At 37.4% G+C, this 18,531-nt stretch overlaps 1 protein-coding gene across 1 annotated transcript in view; it reads left to right on the top strand.

Annotated features, from left to right (window-relative positions):
- LOC126739393 (laminin subunit alpha) overlaps window positions 1–18,531 on the top strand; it is a 328,515-nt gene that overhangs the window by 14,996 nt on the left and 294,988 nt on the right. The window contains exon 2 of the mRNA XM_050445058.1: window positions 11,832–11,978. Coding sequence (XP_050301015.1) covers window positions 11,832–11,978 — 147 coding nt within the window. The remainder of the gene's footprint in view (window positions 1–11,831; window positions 11,979–18,531) is intronic.

Raw genomic sequence — 18,531 nt, forward strand, 5'->3', positions numbered from 1 at the left:
ACACGCCCGACTGGGTCAAATATACACACACTGAACGGTAAAATATAAGTTTAAAAAACTGACATCAAATATATAATAAACAATAACATAGAACTTGAATACAAGAAAATAATAAAAAGTAAAAAGGAACTATCGAGATTTGAACCTACAACCTTGCAGCAAGACTGTTACCGTTTGCTGCGTTGACCGCTAGGCCACACCGTTCAAACGATAGCTTAAAAAGAAAGGAGGGGCTACAAGATGTTATTAAAAATGAGTCCCGGCTCAAAATTGAACACGTCGTTAACGCAAGTTAAAACTGGACTCTTCTTCGCTCTTGTAACCTCTAGCTTCTCTAGAAGATCCAGCTTTTTGCCCTTCTGGCAGTCATGAACCACTGCCACATTATTGGGGTAGGAAAAATTATGACCTGTTGACAATAAATGATTGGCAAACGCTGACTTGGTCTCGACAATATCGGTGGCTTTAAACTTGTTCACCAGACCTAGATGTTCTTGTAACCTTGTTGAAATTTTCCTCCCGGACTGTCCCACATAAATCGTAGGGCAATCGGCATAATGCAAACTATAAACTCCCGATTTCGAAAGCGGATCTGGCTTATCCAATGGTTTAACCAGATTTCGCTTTACGGAATTAGAAGTCTTAAAAGCGATTGAGATGTTAAAAGGTTTAAAGAATTTCGCCACACCCCTTGGGAAATACCTCCAAAGTAAGTTATACATCTAAAATTTTTATTATTACGTACCCTTTCCTCCTGATGTACAATGTGGTACCAAAGTTTGTACTTATTAAAAAACTTAAAATATAGTTTTTTGAAACTTGATAGAGGGAAGTTATTGTTGATTGCAATAGATTGTATTATTTTGTGCTCTTTTATAAAGGCTACATTGGAGAGAGGTAAATTAAATAATCATATAGAAGAATGAGTTAAGAGCAGCAAACTTGTGTTAGCCAGGAGAAAGGGAATTAAATTGGATAATATTATCCGTAGCGAATGGTTTTCTGTACACTTCAAAAGTTATTCCATTGTTGTACTTAGTCAGAAGTAAATCCAAAAATGGTAAATCTTATTAACTTCTTTTTCCAAAGTAAAAATTATGTCACTATAAAAAGAATTTAAGAAAATTCAAAAATCCCGCCAAATCGTCGTCCTTTCCTCTCCAGACTAAAAAAATGTCATCGACATACCTTTTGTATGTAATTATAAATTAAAAAAAACTTACTAACCATAATTTGATTTTCTAAATGGCTCATAAATACTTCGCTTAGGAAAGGTGAAAGGCATGAGCCCGTAGCGAGTCCTGCTGATTGCTTAAAAAATTTTCCATTAAATTTAAAAAAGTTTTGTTCCAAAACCAGCAATAAGAAGACATACGAGGTTGTCTATAACTAACTTAGGGAGGTTGGTGGAGTTAAGCAATTCTTCACCTAACGTTACACATTCTGAGGCGGGTATGCTGGGAAAGCGATTTTTTACGTCCAGGGAAATCAAAATAGCATTATCGGGTATGTTAATATTATTCACAAAATTTGCAAATTCTATTGAATTTTTGATCGAAAATTCATTTTGAAATCCTGTTATTGTCCTGAGAGTAGTGTTAAGCCAAGAGGACAGTCTATAGCAGGGCGAACTGACGAAAGAAACCACTGGTCTCATAGAAATACCTTCTTTATGTATTTTTGGTAAGCCGTACAGTGAGGGAGTTCTAGGGTTCATAGGGTATAGGCTGGCTTTATTGGACTCGAAATACTCTAAAGTTATGAGGCAACGGTCCAGACAGCTCTTAACTTTGTTAAAAAATCTAGGAATGGAAATTGGTGATGGAAATGGAAGAAGAAATTCCGAAACTTTTTCCACATATCCTTATTCATGACTACCAGACAAGCGCCTTTGCCTGTCTTAGTTATTAAGAGATTGTGTGTTTGAATTTTATTCTTAAGGGAATTTAAATGTCTTTTGTTAAAGTTATGCGCTTTTGAGAATATGGACGACTTCTTTCGATTTACAAAACTATTTTATATGACTAAAATAAATTTATGTCCCTCGAAAACTGACTTATATAGTACGTATAAAAAAAGGTTAAAAAAATAATGTGAAATAAGTTAATGTGCCTCGAATACTGGCTTTAAGTACGTATAGAAAAAGTTAAAACCAACTTTGAGCCCTAAGAGAATAATTAGGTATCATTTTAACTTTATAAACAAATAGCTGCAAAAAGTATCAGGCAAGAATTTAAAACGACTTGAAATGCATGGAATAAAATTAAAACATTATTTCAAAAGTCAAATTTCAAAGAAAATGGCTTCCACTGCCTTAAATAAAATGAAAAATTAACTTAAAAACTTAGAATTTGTAAAAAAATATATCCGTTTAAATAAAACGACTTTGTATGGCTTCAAATGTCTGGAATAAACTAAAAATTAGTTTATGTAAGTGTGGGAAGATGATGTGACTCAAAAATTGACTTTAAGTACATATTTAGAGAAGTACCTAAAAAACTGTCTCTTGACAAAGAGCTGTAAGTACCAGATAAGAATTTAAAATGATTTCAAATGCATGGAATAAGGTTAAAACAATATTTCAAAAGTCTGGAATATACGAGATCTTATTGACTTTTTTTTTTTTTTTATGGTAAACACAAGCACAAGAGGAAAGTCCTATGTCACTCTTGGAGTGGTGCTTGCGCGAAGATATTTGTGGGCATTTATCTTCAATCCCTGCAGGTTGTATGCGTCGGGAAATATGTGAGGTGGAAGCCCGTTCCACAAGGAAAATGTTCTCCAGATGAATGAGTCCCGATACAGCGACGTCCTTGGGGTAGGCAGGTGGACTCGATGTTGATGAGCCGCAACTGCTAGACGCGTCGTTCTTGCCGGAACAGCCCTCGGTGGGATCAGGCCTGCCAGCTCAGAGGAGCACTTACCGTGATAATAACGGTAGAATAAACAGTCACCTTTCAGCCACCTTTCTCCTGTGCTCCAGACTATCCAGACTATTTGTCAGTTCTGGTTTGTCGATAAGACGAATAGCTCTCTTCTGTATAGAATCTAGCAGCTTTAAACTCTGCTTGGGTGCAGAGCTCCAGACATGCGAGCAATACTTGAGGGAAGGGCGTATTTGAGTCTTATAAAGAGTCAGCAGCTGTCTGGTGTATACAGTTTTTTCGTTTTGAAAAGCACGTCGAGTTTTTTGGAAGCAGCCCTGGCGATCTCAGCAACGTGGTCTTGCCAGGACACACTGTTGGTGACTTCGACTCCTAGAAGATGTAAAGATGATTTCATTGGCAATGTTTTCCCTGCCATTACCAGCTCCGGGCCACCAAGGTTAGTCTTCATCGTAAATACTGCAGCCGGCGTTTTTTTAGCGTTAAAATTGACCAGATTGTTATCGCCCCACTCCAAGATTGCTCTAATATCATTGTTGGTTGAAGCTACTTGTTGCTGCCTAAGATTCTGAGAAGTTGCGGCTGTCGTTGGTTTGGCGGACTTAAATGTGGAAATAAGTGTGCTATCGTCCGCAAAGCTGTAGATTCGCGGACGATATCGTTGATATATATCAAGAAAAGGGTGGGGGATAGAATGCATCCTTGAGGGACTCCAGCGTTAATGTTAAATTTGTCGGAGAGGCTACTTGGATTGTTCGTTGTTCAAGAAAACTTTTGATTCAATTCAATAATGAGTTTTGTATGCCGATTGAGGAGAGCTTGGTTAGTAGACCCTCATGCCACACTTTGTTAAATGCCTTGGAAATGTCAAGAGCGACTGAGCGGGACTCGCCGTGCTTCTCCATGGCCTCCGTCCACAAGTGTGTGACGTAAGCCAGAAGATCGCCGGTGGATCTAAGTTTTCGGAAGCCATATTGATAATCGCTGATTAGTCCACATGATTCCAGATATCTTAACAGTTGTTGGTTGACTGCTTTCTCCATAACTAGTGCAATCGGGCGGTAATTGGACGGCATCGTCTTCTTACCCTTTTTGGGTACAGCTTGCACTTGAGCAGTTTTCCAGCTTGTTGGAAATGAGCTCTGCTTATACGATGCCGTGAACAGTCTACATAAGGGCTGGAATTCCATCGGGTCTAGAAGCTTTGTTGGTGTCTACGCTTTTAAGAATTTTATTTATAATTCGTTGGGGAAACGAAATTTCTCCCATCGATGAATTCACTCTTGGCAAATATGGCGGTGTTTTGCCTTGCGAGTGCAGAGTAGAATTGCACGCGAAGAGTTTACCCAGTAAGTTGGCTTTTTCCCTTGCTGTTACCGCGATAGAACCATCATCTGCTGTTAGGGGTGGCAAGGCCGACTTAGCAAATCCTTGACTAACGGCTTTCGATACCGACCAGAAAGATCTTGTTCCATTTGGGCAGTTTAGCAGTTTGTTTTTGATCCTGTTGTTGTGACTCTCTTTGCATTCATCAATAATTCGCTTGCAGTTATTTTTGGAGGTTAAAAAGTTCCTCCAATTTTCGGTGCAAGGATGTTGACGCCATTTGCGATATGCTGCGTTTTTAGTCTTTACTGGCTTTTTGCAATTCAGGTTGAACCATTGCTTGTTGTTTCTAATAGCTAGAAGAATTAAATGATGTCAACTGCCTAAAATACTGAATGTCAAAAAAAGGCGAAGTTTAGCTTTACATAGCTACTCTACTTAACCATGAATTCGAAATAATTGAATTATACATTAAATGACATGAATGAAATACTTGAAACGGTTTATTTGTAATTTATTGAAATGGTTTATTTGTAATTTAAACTCTTTGAAATAAATGGCTTAAAATATTAGAAAGAAGATTCAAACGTCTTGAGTAAAACAAAAAATTACTTGATACCATTGTCAGAAGAAGTTGTGCCTCAAAAACTAGATTTAGGTACATATGGTGTTAGAAAGGCTAAAAATGTTACATAGTCCCAACTCTAATAGTCATTGTCTGGTAGCACTCTTGCTCGTACCAATCTAAAGTTCTTGACCTTATGTAAAATTTTCTTGACAGTACTAGTTTCGGTTTTTTCCGGAAATTTGGTCGCAAATCACATATCCATGAAATAATTTTATCACATTTTCCGTAAATAATAAGTAAATTTAAATAATCTTTGTGTATCTAATTCAATTGCAAATGAAATTACAAAACAGTTTTACCACTAACCAAAACTCTTTATTTCATTCTCTCCACGTGTTTCGCTAACGATGTTATCAGCGAAATCATGTTTGAACTCCGTATTGGAAAAAGTGAACATGCAGTTATTAAGGCAACGATACAGATGCACTTAAGACTGCAAAACTAGGAAAAAGGAGAAACTTCTTTAAAGAAAACTATGAGACCATTAACCGCCATATTACATCACACTTCTCAGGGATAGACACAAAACTAATAACAGTGGAAAATTTAGAAGAGGCACTTAAAAGAAGTCAGAGAAAATTAGAGACATTTAGGGACCACTCATAAAAACTATGAAAAATCCTGGCTAAAACATCATATTTTTAAAGAGATTGATAGGACTTACATATTTGGGAAAAATACAAAGCAACTAAATCAGAGGAAGATTATCAAATGTACATAACAACAAAACAATAAACTAGAAGCACAAATAAGTAAAGCACGCAGTCGGTATGAAAAAGGCTTGCTAGAAAGAAAGGAGAAAAACTTCTATAAATACATTAACAGATCTCTATTAAGTCACTTGTCTTATATTCATCTAAAAGACCCAGACATTGGGAATCACAGATCCAAGTATGGTAGCTGAACTGGCAAACCAATTTCAAATAGTATACACAGCTAAAACTTTCCCATTTTTCGTAATAAAATTCAAAGCATTCAAGAGTTAAACTCTAGGCATATTAGTGAAGAATTAGTATAGAAAATTGATGCTAGCACAAAGCCGTAAGGCATCCCTATTATATTCATCAAAAACTCTCTTGATAAAAAGAATTCCTAACATCTGCATCTAAAAACATCTTAACAAATGGAAATATACCTTCAAGTTGGCTGATAGCACGTGTAATACCGATATACAAGAAAGGAAACAAATTTGAACCACTAAATTGCAGGCTTATCAGCCTAATATGCTCGAACAGCAAAATCCTAGAAAAAATCATCACTGAGAACCAACAACTATAAACTTACTTACCTGCCTAAATGACTGGGCACAAGCAATAGACAATGAACAACCAATAGATGTGCTTTATCTAGACTACGAAAAAGCTTTTGATGAGGTACCTCATGATAGTCTCTTTTACCAGTTGAACCATTTTGCTGGAATAAGAGCGCAAATACTGACATTGAATTTACAGAACATATTACTCTTTCTTTGAAAAAGGCATATTCGAAGTTAAAATTAATTCATGCGCATAGATATAATCTATCGCAAAAAACTAAGGCTGTACTCTGTGATACACTCGATTAGTCATTTTTTAACTTTGCGGATCACGTATATGGTTCTTTTTTGGACATTCCAGACATAAAAAGGGTCTAAAAACGGCGAAATTGCTTTTAAAACTTAAAATTATTATTATAGGTATGTATTTGTGCTACTTTTTTCCCATAAATTGCATTAATGATTGTTGCTATAAATGGGTTATTTAAAAATTATCACTAGATTTAATCTTCAATAATTAGTAGGGGAAACTGGGTAACAGTGAGACACTTTTTTTTCCTTTTACTATAAGATCATTACTATTAAATGTATAAACAAAATTTTTTAATGACATTATTATAGATCCTTTTATTAACACAATATGTATAGAATTTATAAGTATTTATAGCAGTACCTGTTTTAAGATCTCTGAATTTGACACATAAAATTCAGTTGTCATTTGCTTCAGTGTTACCCATACATGGGTAACAGTAAGGCACTATATGTAATTGCCCTAATATTAGTGATTAAGGCAAAATAAAAACTCCAACTTAGTTTATTTCAATTTTGATTTTAAACAGAACATTAAAGGAAATTGTGGCTTTAAGCTTACTTTAATTTTTAAAGTAAGAAAACATGTTTTAAAAGAAGATTAACGCATATTCATTAAGTTAAAGTTTAATTCAAACGAAAAAAATTAATTTTGTCGCTTAGCAGGACCGTAATTAAGAGTCTTGGTAAAATCATTTTAACTTCCTTAACTGGTATTGTGGCAATGTCTGGGATAACGGGGAAAGTAAAATTTTGAATCAGTCTTTTGGCTTCTGACAGATCTTTAAATGCTGTGGGATCCACTCTCAGATCCACTTTAGGTTCAAGATGTTCAGATGATGCGTTAGAATGCCATTCTTCATCATCTTCATCACTGTCCTGAATCTTTCGCTTTACACTTTCCTTTTTCTGTACATCTATTAAGCTTGAAGGTATTGTTTTTTTAGCCTGTCTTTCTTCCAGCTCAAGTTTTTCGGGAGTATCGGTAGGTATCATGTTTTTTCAATTTCGTCTACCTTTGGATGTTTCTTTTCTCAGCTCAGCTTTAGGAAACTGGCGAATTTCTTCCGGGGTTATAAATCTATTTGCGTTTAGTTTAGTTTGATCATAAATTGGTTCCCGAGAAGGAGTTTGATTATCTAGTTCTAGTTGAGGTCTATCAGTGACTGAGCATGGCAAAAAGTCAATATCTGTAAATATTTCTCTGTCAAAGGGAAATATTCCGCATTTTTTAAAAGCGGAGGTAATATTTGCTGAAGTCATTGCTTTTTGATATGCTTCCCCCACACAACCTGCAACCGGATAAATGGTAACTGGCTTTCCAGGATGATGCATCAGCCAGCTATCTATAGCAGCATTATAAGCAATACTGAAAGGCTTAAAAATGCCAACGTTTAAACGTTGCATTTTATTGGTCGAGTGTGTTGGAAAGGTCACAATACTGACGCAATTTTCCTTAGCAAGATTGATAACGTGGATGGATAGATGACTTTCATGATTGTCATAAAGTAAAAGATTTAGATTTTCTTTTAAACTAGACGTGTGCTTAATAAAGTGCTCCATTACTTTTAAAAACAAGTCGGCATTCATCCAACCAGACGGAGACGCCAGACCTAAAGTACCAGGCGGAGCACCAACAATCATGTGTTCTTTGAATTAAACCCGTGGAAAAACCATAGCAGGAGGGAGATTATTTCCTGCAGCACGTACTATTGCACATGTTGTTACAAGACGCCCTTTTCTCCACATGTAATTTTATTGACTTGTTTTGCTCCTTTTTCGGCTAAAACTTTAGCCGATTTTTGAACATTTACTGTAGCCGTTTCATCAAGATTAAAAATACGCGTCCCATCGCTAAATCTTTCATTGCGTTTCATTGCTTTGCATAAGTTATTAAAAAACATATTAACGTTATGCCTATTAAAGGATGCGGCCCGTGACAGACTACATCCTTCTGAAGTTTTTAAAGAAACATTTGGATTTCTTCTTATGAAATTTCTCATCCACTTCTCTCCTGCCATTTTATTAACGGACCATTTCGGAGGCATCTTAAAATGGTTTATGAATGCTAGCTCATAAGCCAATTTACGGCAATCACGAAGAGGGAGCCCATAAAACATTTGAGAGTATTTAATAATATAATCAGCCAGCATTTTTCCTTGCTCGGTATTAAATACTTTATTTACTGCATAATTAGGTGTATACTGAATCAATTCATTCTGGCTGGATTTTTTCTTTCGCACATATCTAAAAATAGATATTGTACGTATTTGGTAAGTACGATTAAACTAAGTTTTTTTACCTAGATAAGGTCTGGAAACTTACATTTTCTTGTTTTGCAACAGATGTAACATTTTCCTCGGAAAATGTTACATAGCTTGTTTTCCTTGGTGGTCGGTATTCTGAACACTTTTTTTATAAAATTCTAAAAAAAAAGAAGCGAGTTCTATATTTTTTAATAATATCTGGGTAACAATGAGACACATCTCAATGTACCCCGTCTCACTGTTTCCCATTGTCGCTAAAGCTAAAAAAAACATCATAAACCTAATCTCAAATTTCTTTTGCTCTATTAAACTGCCTTATTCTGTTAGCTAATCTATACTTAACTTTATGGTAATACTAACAAACTGCTAAATATTCAACTTAATTTTACAAAAAAGTCTCAACTTACCTGTTGATATTTACTTTTAGCACACGGAAGGCACGTAAAAGCGACAGAATTTAATTCAAACACAGTTGAAAATCAAACGGATAGAAATCGGTAACTGTCAATGTAGCTAAGATACACAAGTAGTGACATCTTTTAACTGGACAAAGAACCGGAGCAATTTCGAATGTCTTACTGTTCCCCGTGTCTCACTGTTACCCAGTTTCCCCTACTATTTTAATATTTTAACAGTTTTTTATTAAAAAAACCATCAACGATAATCTATTTTCTTTCATCTCAAGCCGCACTAATCCGGGGGCATATTGTCTTTTAATGTAATATGTTACGAAAATTTAAATATCAACAGTTTCTATTAACCACGGTTGAATGTAATATAAGACCAAGTTTGAAAAAGAAATATCGTTCTTCTTTTTAACACGACATTTTACGAAATTATAATCTAAATAATAACCAAATCGTGACAATCGTTTTGCACCTCTTTTTAGCGAATTTATAAGACGTGACTTGACATTTCGCCCAATCATTTTGTATTCTTTATCTCTCTCGCACGCACACTATTTTACGTTTGTCTCGTAAATTAATCTTCGTTTCATTCACGTTTCGAGGCAGAAGCAATCATTTTAATTAGTATTATGTTACAAGAGAGGCAAACAAGGATAGATGCAGAAAAACAAACCCCGTTTTGACACGTGCCTCGTAACTTTGGTTCTATGGTGACTTTTTTTTGATAAAAGATGAGGACACCTGATGCTGGCAATTTTGTTTATATCAACATACGGAACACACATACATCTAGAATCTTTAGAGTGAGGGTCAACGGATAGCTTCCAGAATCAAAAGCAGTACTCAGTAGAGTTGTTTGTGCTATTGACATACTATATTGCAGATCTAGATATTGCAAAGTAACAGCCACGCCTTTGCAGATGACAGGAAGGTTTACTACAATCGTAGAATCCTGGACGCAAGACTAACTTATGAAATTCAATACCGACAAGGGCACTATTCTGCAACAGGAAAAGGCAACCCACAAATTATTTATAACATCAACAAAGCAGACATATCAGCTGTAAATGAGCAAAGAGACTTGGGGGTTGTAATAACAGAAAACCTAAAATGGGAAAAACATATAGCTCTACCTTACAGGGAAAGCATTTTGCAATAAGTCTCATAATCTTTAATAAGAAAAATGTATGTAACATTTATCAGAACAAAACTCAAGTACTACCATACGATCTGGAATCCTTATTTTGTCAAAGACATAAAGCTCTTGAAAAGAGTCCAAAGAAGAGCGACCAGAATTCCTATTGAGATTAGGGACATGCCATACGAAGATAAATTAAAGCTATTCAATTTAACAAATTTAGAAGGAAAGAAGACAAAAGTGAGACTATGATAAAGCTCTAAAAGTGACATTTAACTTAGCAAGCACAGACAGGACTAGAGAGCAGTCCAAAAAACTCCAAACAGAAAAATTTGCAATCGTGCAAAGAAAGCAGTTCCTCACCAGCAGAATTGTTAATTCCAAGAAATAGTCCATCTTTTCTAAAAGAGACCGGCTTACATTAAATAGTAATGAAATAAACTCTAAGTCACTCAAACTTCATTAAACTAGTTATTTTCTTGTTTATATAATTTTAATATGAAGTAACTAGTCTCCGTCCGATTTTTCCAATTTGAACTTTGAATTTCTACCCTTCACTTGTATCATGTGGTGTTCTCTGCTTCTTTTATCGTTCTTTTTATTAGTGAATACACAAGTGGATCTGATGATGCCTAGTATGGGCGAAACACGTGTAATCCTCCGACTTTAATTTAATACATTTTGAGACCTGTGACTTAAAATTTATTTCATTACTATTTAGAATTGTTAATGCATGGAGTTCTCTATATCTTACGTATACAAACACTAGTTTCATCGGTGCAAACTGCTTAACCACTGTGATGTAAAAGTAGTTAGCATCTTCGGAAGAAAATTAGAAATGAACTAAAACTATTTAAGGGCGGCCTTATATAGGTATTAAAGATGTTACTAATAGAGCGAAAAATCTAACTTAACTATATAGTTGACTGTAAGGGAACGTTTTTTCTTATTGAGAATGGTTTTTTGAATATTGCTAAACTTTCATATTGATCTAATTTTCGATTCTTATTAACTTGTTTAAGTTGTCTAGTCTTACAAAGTGGCCAGTATTTAAAGCATGATCACCCAAACTTGACTTTTCAACTCTTCCATATTTCACATAAGCTGCATGTTCTTTAAAATCTGTCATTAATTGATCTTCTTGTTTGCCCTATGTACTTCTTATCAGAATCGTTAGTTCATTAGGTCCCCAACTTCATAGGACCCAGACTTTTATTTGGTCTTAATTTTAACCTTTAGGTTTCCTAAATTATTTCTTACCTCGCCGAACTTTGATAGACCATTCCTAAACTTAATCTTTGAAAACTCCATCAGAGCATTTTGTCAAAATAGGTTCATATGATATTGCAACAAAAGTTTGCTTATTTTCATCTTTTGAAATGTGGTAGAGGTTAATTATATAAGCACTACCATTGGGATCAATAAATTTAACATCCTCTGTCTTGTATTTTGGAATACAAAAACAAAACTCTATATTAATAACCAGGAAATACATTATCTTTACTACCTATTGAATTTTCAACCTGTTATAGACACCATTATAACACCTGTTATAATATCCATTACAACAGGTATATATGGCAGTATAATCTACTAATAATGATGTCTTTTCACAGTATTGTGACGTTTGTGACCCGAACACACCTGGCAAGAACCATCCCCCAGAATACGCCGTCGATGGCAAAGAAACGTGGTGGCAAAGCCCGCCCCTATCGAGAGGCATGAAATACCAGGAAGTGAACTTGACCATCGATTTAGGACAGGTACGTTAAAGAATTTATTGTGGGTATGACACACTTGGATTAGCTAATGTACAGTGTGTCTTATTGTTTGCATTGTCATGGTTTCTCTATATACATGCAGAATTTTTGTCCTTTTAACTTGTAGGTTGTAGGTTTATCGAATAAAGAGAGACTAAAAGTAACTCTTTTTCTTTTATTTTCTTGAAAATCATAAATTACATTAGAGTATATAAAATCTAACAATTGAATTTTTATACTTAATATTTTAATTTCTGTTAATATCTAAATCGTTACTTATCGGAAATGGTTTTTTCTTATATAGTTTATTCAGCTGCAATGACAAAACATAATATTATTATTACTCTTGATTGAGATGAGGATATAGGAGTGAAAATTCAACTTTTCTAAGACATCCTGTATATATTTATATGTAAAATTCGTAGTATATAGTTCTTTTTTATAGACTTTCTATTTATCTTAAAAAGATAAATATTTATTTCCGAACCATATTGATAACTAGAGGATGTAAAACCCGCCTGCGTTTTGCAAGATTAGATATAATAGGAAACCAAGTCATATTTTAAAATTTATTTTATTTATATCATAAAACTATCAATAATTATCCTTTGGATTCTCTTTATTTTTAAATATGGTCCAGAATTTTTTTTGTATATTTATATTTAAGAAGAAACGTCGGATTTTAAATTTGAAGCACTTGATCCTAATAGAATATCATTTAATATTAGTTGCCAAAAAAACAAATTCTGCTACATTTCCAGGAAATAAAACTGATGTTATGTGCATTTTTTTTGTCACTCCAACAGCGTTTTGCAACGATTACATTTCAGGGCAATTCAACCCGCCATATTAAATAAACAATTTCGCATGGGGTCAAATACTGATGATCCAATATTTATACTATACGCGTTAAAATGTTTAGATTAACAGTTATTTATAGAACCAGTATACTATAATATATTTTTTATTAATTTACGGTATACCTACATTTATTTTAATAAATAAGCAACTTATATAAGAATTTTTTTTGTCATGTAATCCCAGATTTTTGCGTATATTTAACGTTTGGTGACTTCTCATGTGGATCATCTGGTGTTAAAAAGACAATAATAAAGTCAGAACATAAAACACATCTGGTGTTCTGGCCAACACGTGTTGGGTCCAATATAAATTCTTTCTCGACTATAATAATGTAATAGACAAGGAGTTGAATTTCATATATATACAGCGATTTTATTTTTCTATAGGCATTTTATGATTTATAATTTTTTTATGAAATTGTAAGTAGCTATAGGCTTAAATTTGAGGTTTTTTAAATCTATAATTTCATGTATGTTGCAGTAATTTTTTACAAAATTATTAGAACAGTTTCAATTTTTTAAGGGGAAAACTACCCTTTTAAAAAACCGTTTTGTCGGTAGAGTTTCCAACAACCATTATTTAACCAGTAGTAACCACTTTTCTATAGAAGTAGTTTTTTATTGACTCCATCAAAAACGACTTTTTGGTGACTTTGTACATGCCAAAAGTTAAACATTAATTTTTTGGGTTCCCTCTGTATTCTTCTGATGCGTTTATGTTTATTTCAGGCATTTTTTTTTTGGTTTTGGGGAAAATGGGTAAAATATAAATTTTTCACGGATTTCCTTTACAACATACCGCCTGAATTTTTCTGAAATTTGATCATCTCTTATATAGACATATTTATATTTAAGAATGATATAAATGCATATAAACAGCTTTAAGTGCCTTGAAAACCAAAGAAAAGGCTTCGACTGCCTGGAAGAAATTAAAAATGAAGATTAAGGAGGTGAATGAAAAGAAGTAAAGAGTCCAGAAATGGTTACAGCAGGCTGCAAGAAGTCATAATTGACTTCGACTTCCTGGAATAAATGACAAATGGCTTTCTAGTGTCTGGAAGAAATAAAAATGGGATAAACTGAGATAAGATTTTTAATGGCATATTTTATGTATGTCGACTATTTAATCTTTTTGTGTTTTCTGATAAGTGGTGCTTATTTTATTTAATTTTTAAACTTAAAACCAATAATAGTTTCTGTTACAAATAATAATTGCTTGCCCTACTGTTTTTTATTAGTTTTATGGATAGTTTATTGCTTAAGTAGAAATTCCTGCTTTAATATAATTGATTAGTTATCCATGATAAAATTACCAAGTCTGATCATTTAAGTTTCAGTGATGAGAACTTGGAAAAATAAGTAAAAATTTTGTTTGGTCTATTGTTAAGTTATTGACTGCTTGTTTCTCTTTTAGTGTATAATTTAGGTCCCAACTTCCACTTAATTGTAATATTGTTAGTTAATTTAATCATACATACTTTTTCAACAAAATGTCATATTTTTTCGACCCAAAAATTACTTAAAGAAAAGAGTTCAACTGTCCAGAACAAGTTAATTAGAAATAATTGACTTTTATTTTTCTGTAAGAATTAACCACGGTTTAAATTAAGAAGCATTGAACCTTCGTTGGATCGTTCAGTCTTATACATGCTATACTATTCCTATAAATAGTATAGTATAGAGAAAAAGAGTTTTGATGCTTCAAATGCTTGGAATAAAATAAAAAAAATACTTCAAATGATTGAAAGACTGTACATGGCGCTCCAGTACCCGAAATGAATACACACGGACTTTAAAAGCCTGGAATACCATTCTGTTAACGGCCGCGAACCAGGAAAGTCTGGAGTGGTTCCGTCGGGCACTCCCAAGTCTTTCCTCTTGGGAGGGGGTCACGCTGCCAACAGGGGATCCCTCCACGCTTCGCTTACGCCGGGCCATCTTAAGGATCCCGGGTATTAGACATAAGTCTGACAAGGACACCCTGAGGCTTCTGGAGCTTCAAAATCCTGGCCTCCCGTGCTCCCAGTGGAGAGTGTGGGAGCGCAAGGAAGAGGCTAAGAACCTCAGGCTGGTGGTGGGGGTGGATAAGAGATCGGCCAAAACGATAAGGGAGAGACAGGGCTCGCTATTTTATAGCATCACCAGGGCCTCTATCGCCTTCTTGCCTCCTCGCCTGGGTTTAACTGGCGGCACAATACATAAACATGTACCTTGTGAGAATCCCCGCGCAATCATCCTTACTAGGAATGTGCGGTGCTTTCTCCTCTCAGGTCTCTGTACAAGGGACCTAGTAGCCGTCAAACTATCAATGGACACGGGAAAGGATCTGGTAGTCTGCTCTGCCTACTTTCCCATAGAAATTGAATCAAGGGCAGCTGTCCCCTCAGACGGAGACCCGCCAATGCCAAGAATGCCTGGTGGAAGAGGAACACGGAAAAGCACCGTGACACTACGCGTCGGCTCCTTCGCAGGGCTGAGCGCACTAAGCTTGCCACTGACTGGGATGCGTTCCACGCAGCTCAAAGGCAATACAAAAAGACACTCAGGGACTCCAAAAGACAGTGCTGGAGGCGGTTCTGCGATGACGTTGAAAACACACCATCCGCAGCACGACTGTGCAAAGTACTGTCCAAGGAACCTGGAATTAAATTGGGGTCGCTGTCACTTCCAGATGGCGGCTTCACTACCAATGAGCGGGAGTCACTGGAGGTCATGCTGCGCACTCATTTCTCAGACTCCAACTCATCTCGCGATCCTCCTAGCTGTTCTCCGGCTCCGATTCGCTTAGAGTTCGAGACTGCCAGAAGAATAATTACCTACGAGAGGGTGAAATGGGCAATCAAGACATTCCCCCCCTTCAAATCTCCGGGCATAGATGGATTATATCCATGCCTTTTGCAAAACGAGTTAGAAGTACTAACCCCACACATAGTCAGACTATTCAGGTCGTCCCTTGCTCAGGGCTACGTCCCAAAGTTATGGCGTCAAGTGAAAGTCGTCTTAATTCCGAAACCCGGAAAAAGGGATTTTACAGATCCCAAATCGTACCGACCTATCAGCCTTACCAGCTTTATGCCGAAGGCGATGGAGAGGCTGATTGATCGATACCTTAAGGAAAGCATCCTGGTCAACAAACCACTGCATGTGCACCAATACGCCTATCAGGCGGGCAAATCCACGGACCTGGCCCTACACCACCTCGTTAGGAAGGTGGAGGGTGCTCTGGGTAGTGGCAAGGCCTGCGTGGGTGCGTTTCTAGACTTTGAAGGGGCGTTCGACAACATCCCATATCGCATTAATCTGCCAAGCACTCGAGAGCCGCGGCTCAGAACCCTGTTTGGTTAGCTGGATAGAGGCCATGCTCTCGAAACGTCATGTATCTGTCCAGCTCAACAACGAGATTGTCGAAACGTTGGCGACTAGGGGCTGCCCAGGGAGGAGTATTGTCCCCTACCTTGTGGTGCCTTGTGGTGGACAGCCTGATAAATCTTTTAAACACTGCTGGCCTATACACACAGGCCTACGCTGATGATCTGGGAATCCTTTGCCCAGGGAAAGACGCCGTCTCAATGCGGGGCCCTATGATGAGAGCTCTGCGTATAGTGGACATATAGTGCCTCTCGAGGGGTCTCAGGATTAACCCCAGAAAAGCAGAGCTCCTACTATTCACGAGGAGACGTAACTTTCTGGGAATCAAGTTGGATCCCAAACTCTCCTGGCACTATCATGCAGACACCAGAATGAAGAAGACCACCTGGGCACCTGCGCGCTATAAGCCTGCAGGCGGGCTTTCGGCAATACCTGGGGTCTATCTCCTAAGATCCTCCACTGGATCTACTCGCGCATTGTGAGACCTCTTCTCACATACTAGGCTATCGTTTGGTGGCCATGTACGGAGAAAGCGAAAATTCGTGCTCAACTGGACAGAGTCCAACGTCTTGCATGTCTCAGCATAACGGGTTCCATGCGGACGGCGCCAACTAGAGCGCTTGAGACTCTGCTGAGCCTTCCGCCTCTGGACCTCGTTGTGCAATTCGAGGCAATGAGGACTGCGTACAGGCTATACGTCCTCGGCGAACTACGTGCTGGCGAGACCGGTCACGGGCCATACAGGAATGTCCTCTCCTCCTGATGGGCAGTGACTGCATGGCTCCAGTAACTGTGGACTGCGAGTGATTCGTGACGCACATTGCAGGCAGAGAGGAGTGGCAGCATTCCAACAGACCTGCATTGCTAAATAGAGGGACCATCTGGTACACAGACGGCTCCAGAATGAATAACAGAGCTGGATCAGGGCTTATTGGTGGGATCCGACATACCAGTAAGGCATACTCGCTGGGGGAGCAAGCTACTGCCTTCCAGGCCGAAGTATTCGCTGTATTAAAATGCGGACAGAAAATCCTAAGCTGCGGACACCGCAATACAGTCGTATCAATATGCTTGGATAGCAAAGCTGCCATTAAGGCTATCACGGCCGCAAAGGTAAGCTCCAAGCTTGTACTAGAGTGCATAAAAGTCCTGAAAACACTGGTACAGGTTGGATGCAGGGTCCAGCTCGTCTGGCTACCTGGCCATGCAGGCCATGCAGGTAATGAGGAAGCGGACTCTCTTGCCAGACTGGGATCCGCGAATGTGCCGATGGGGCCGGAACCCATAGTTGGTATCGCCAAATGCATTGCGGTCGCGTCAATGAAGGGTCTGCTGGACAAGTGGAACCACCGAAGATGGACTGAGTCCCCTGGTATGAGACAGGCCAAAGCGCACATAGGTGGGCCCTCTGCCTGTCTCACCAAAAATCTACTACGCCTAAAAAGACGCGAAATTCGGCTAGTGACAGGTCTTTTAACAGGTCACTGGCACTTAAGAAGCCATCTCCATACTATCGTATTGCGGACAACCCGGAATGCCGATGGTGCTGTGAGGAGGATGAAACCGTTGACCATGTAGTCGGGGAGTGCCCAGCACTCACGCGCGCCAGGTTTAAATACTTGGGTAACACTTTCAGTGTACCGAGCGACTTTAAGTCCTTCAGACCAGAGAGCCTTATCGGTTTCTCTAAGGCCGTTAGGCTCTGGTAACCCCCGGTGGGGCATGACGGGTCCATCAGGAGACCTATATGCACAACTGCCTTGGCAGCCCACTGTTTCGTCAATTCAAGCGTGGAATACAAAGAAAATGTATTTCAAAATAATATATATATCGGTTTCAAAACGTCTTTCGTCGTTGTCCGATGCCTACTTCCACTGCCTTCTGTTGTTTTACTGTTCCCCTCTCAGGTCTCTAATACTAATGGGTTTCTTCATGCCTTCTGTCCAAGTTTTCTTCCTTCTTCCTCGTTTTCTGCGATTTGGTGGTACCCATTTTATGTCGATTTTGGGCAGTCTTATTTCATCCATCCTTTCGACAGGTCCTTACCATATCAGCTGTTTTTGCTCTATGTCTATCATGATCGAACCATCTATTCCCATTGGTTATCGTACGTCGCTATTTCGGATTTTATATCTTCTTGATATACCCATTAATCTCTTAAAACCGTCCATTTCAGTCTATTTTAGTTAAATCCATCATGCTTGGTCTGTTGACTAGCACTTCTTTAGCTAGCTTTGTCATCTCTGCTGGTCACGTACAGCCCAGCCTTCCATTCAACAGATTTTTTATAGCACCATGAAAGAAAAAAAATTAGTGTTCTGTATACA

The sequence above is a fragment of the Anthonomus grandis genome, chromosome 8, assembly GCF_022605725.1.
Source record: "Anthonomus grandis grandis chromosome 8, icAntGran1.3, whole genome shotgun sequence".
NCBI classification, from domain to species: domain Eukaryota; kingdom Metazoa; phylum Arthropoda; class Insecta; order Coleoptera; family Curculionidae; genus Anthonomus; species Anthonomus grandis.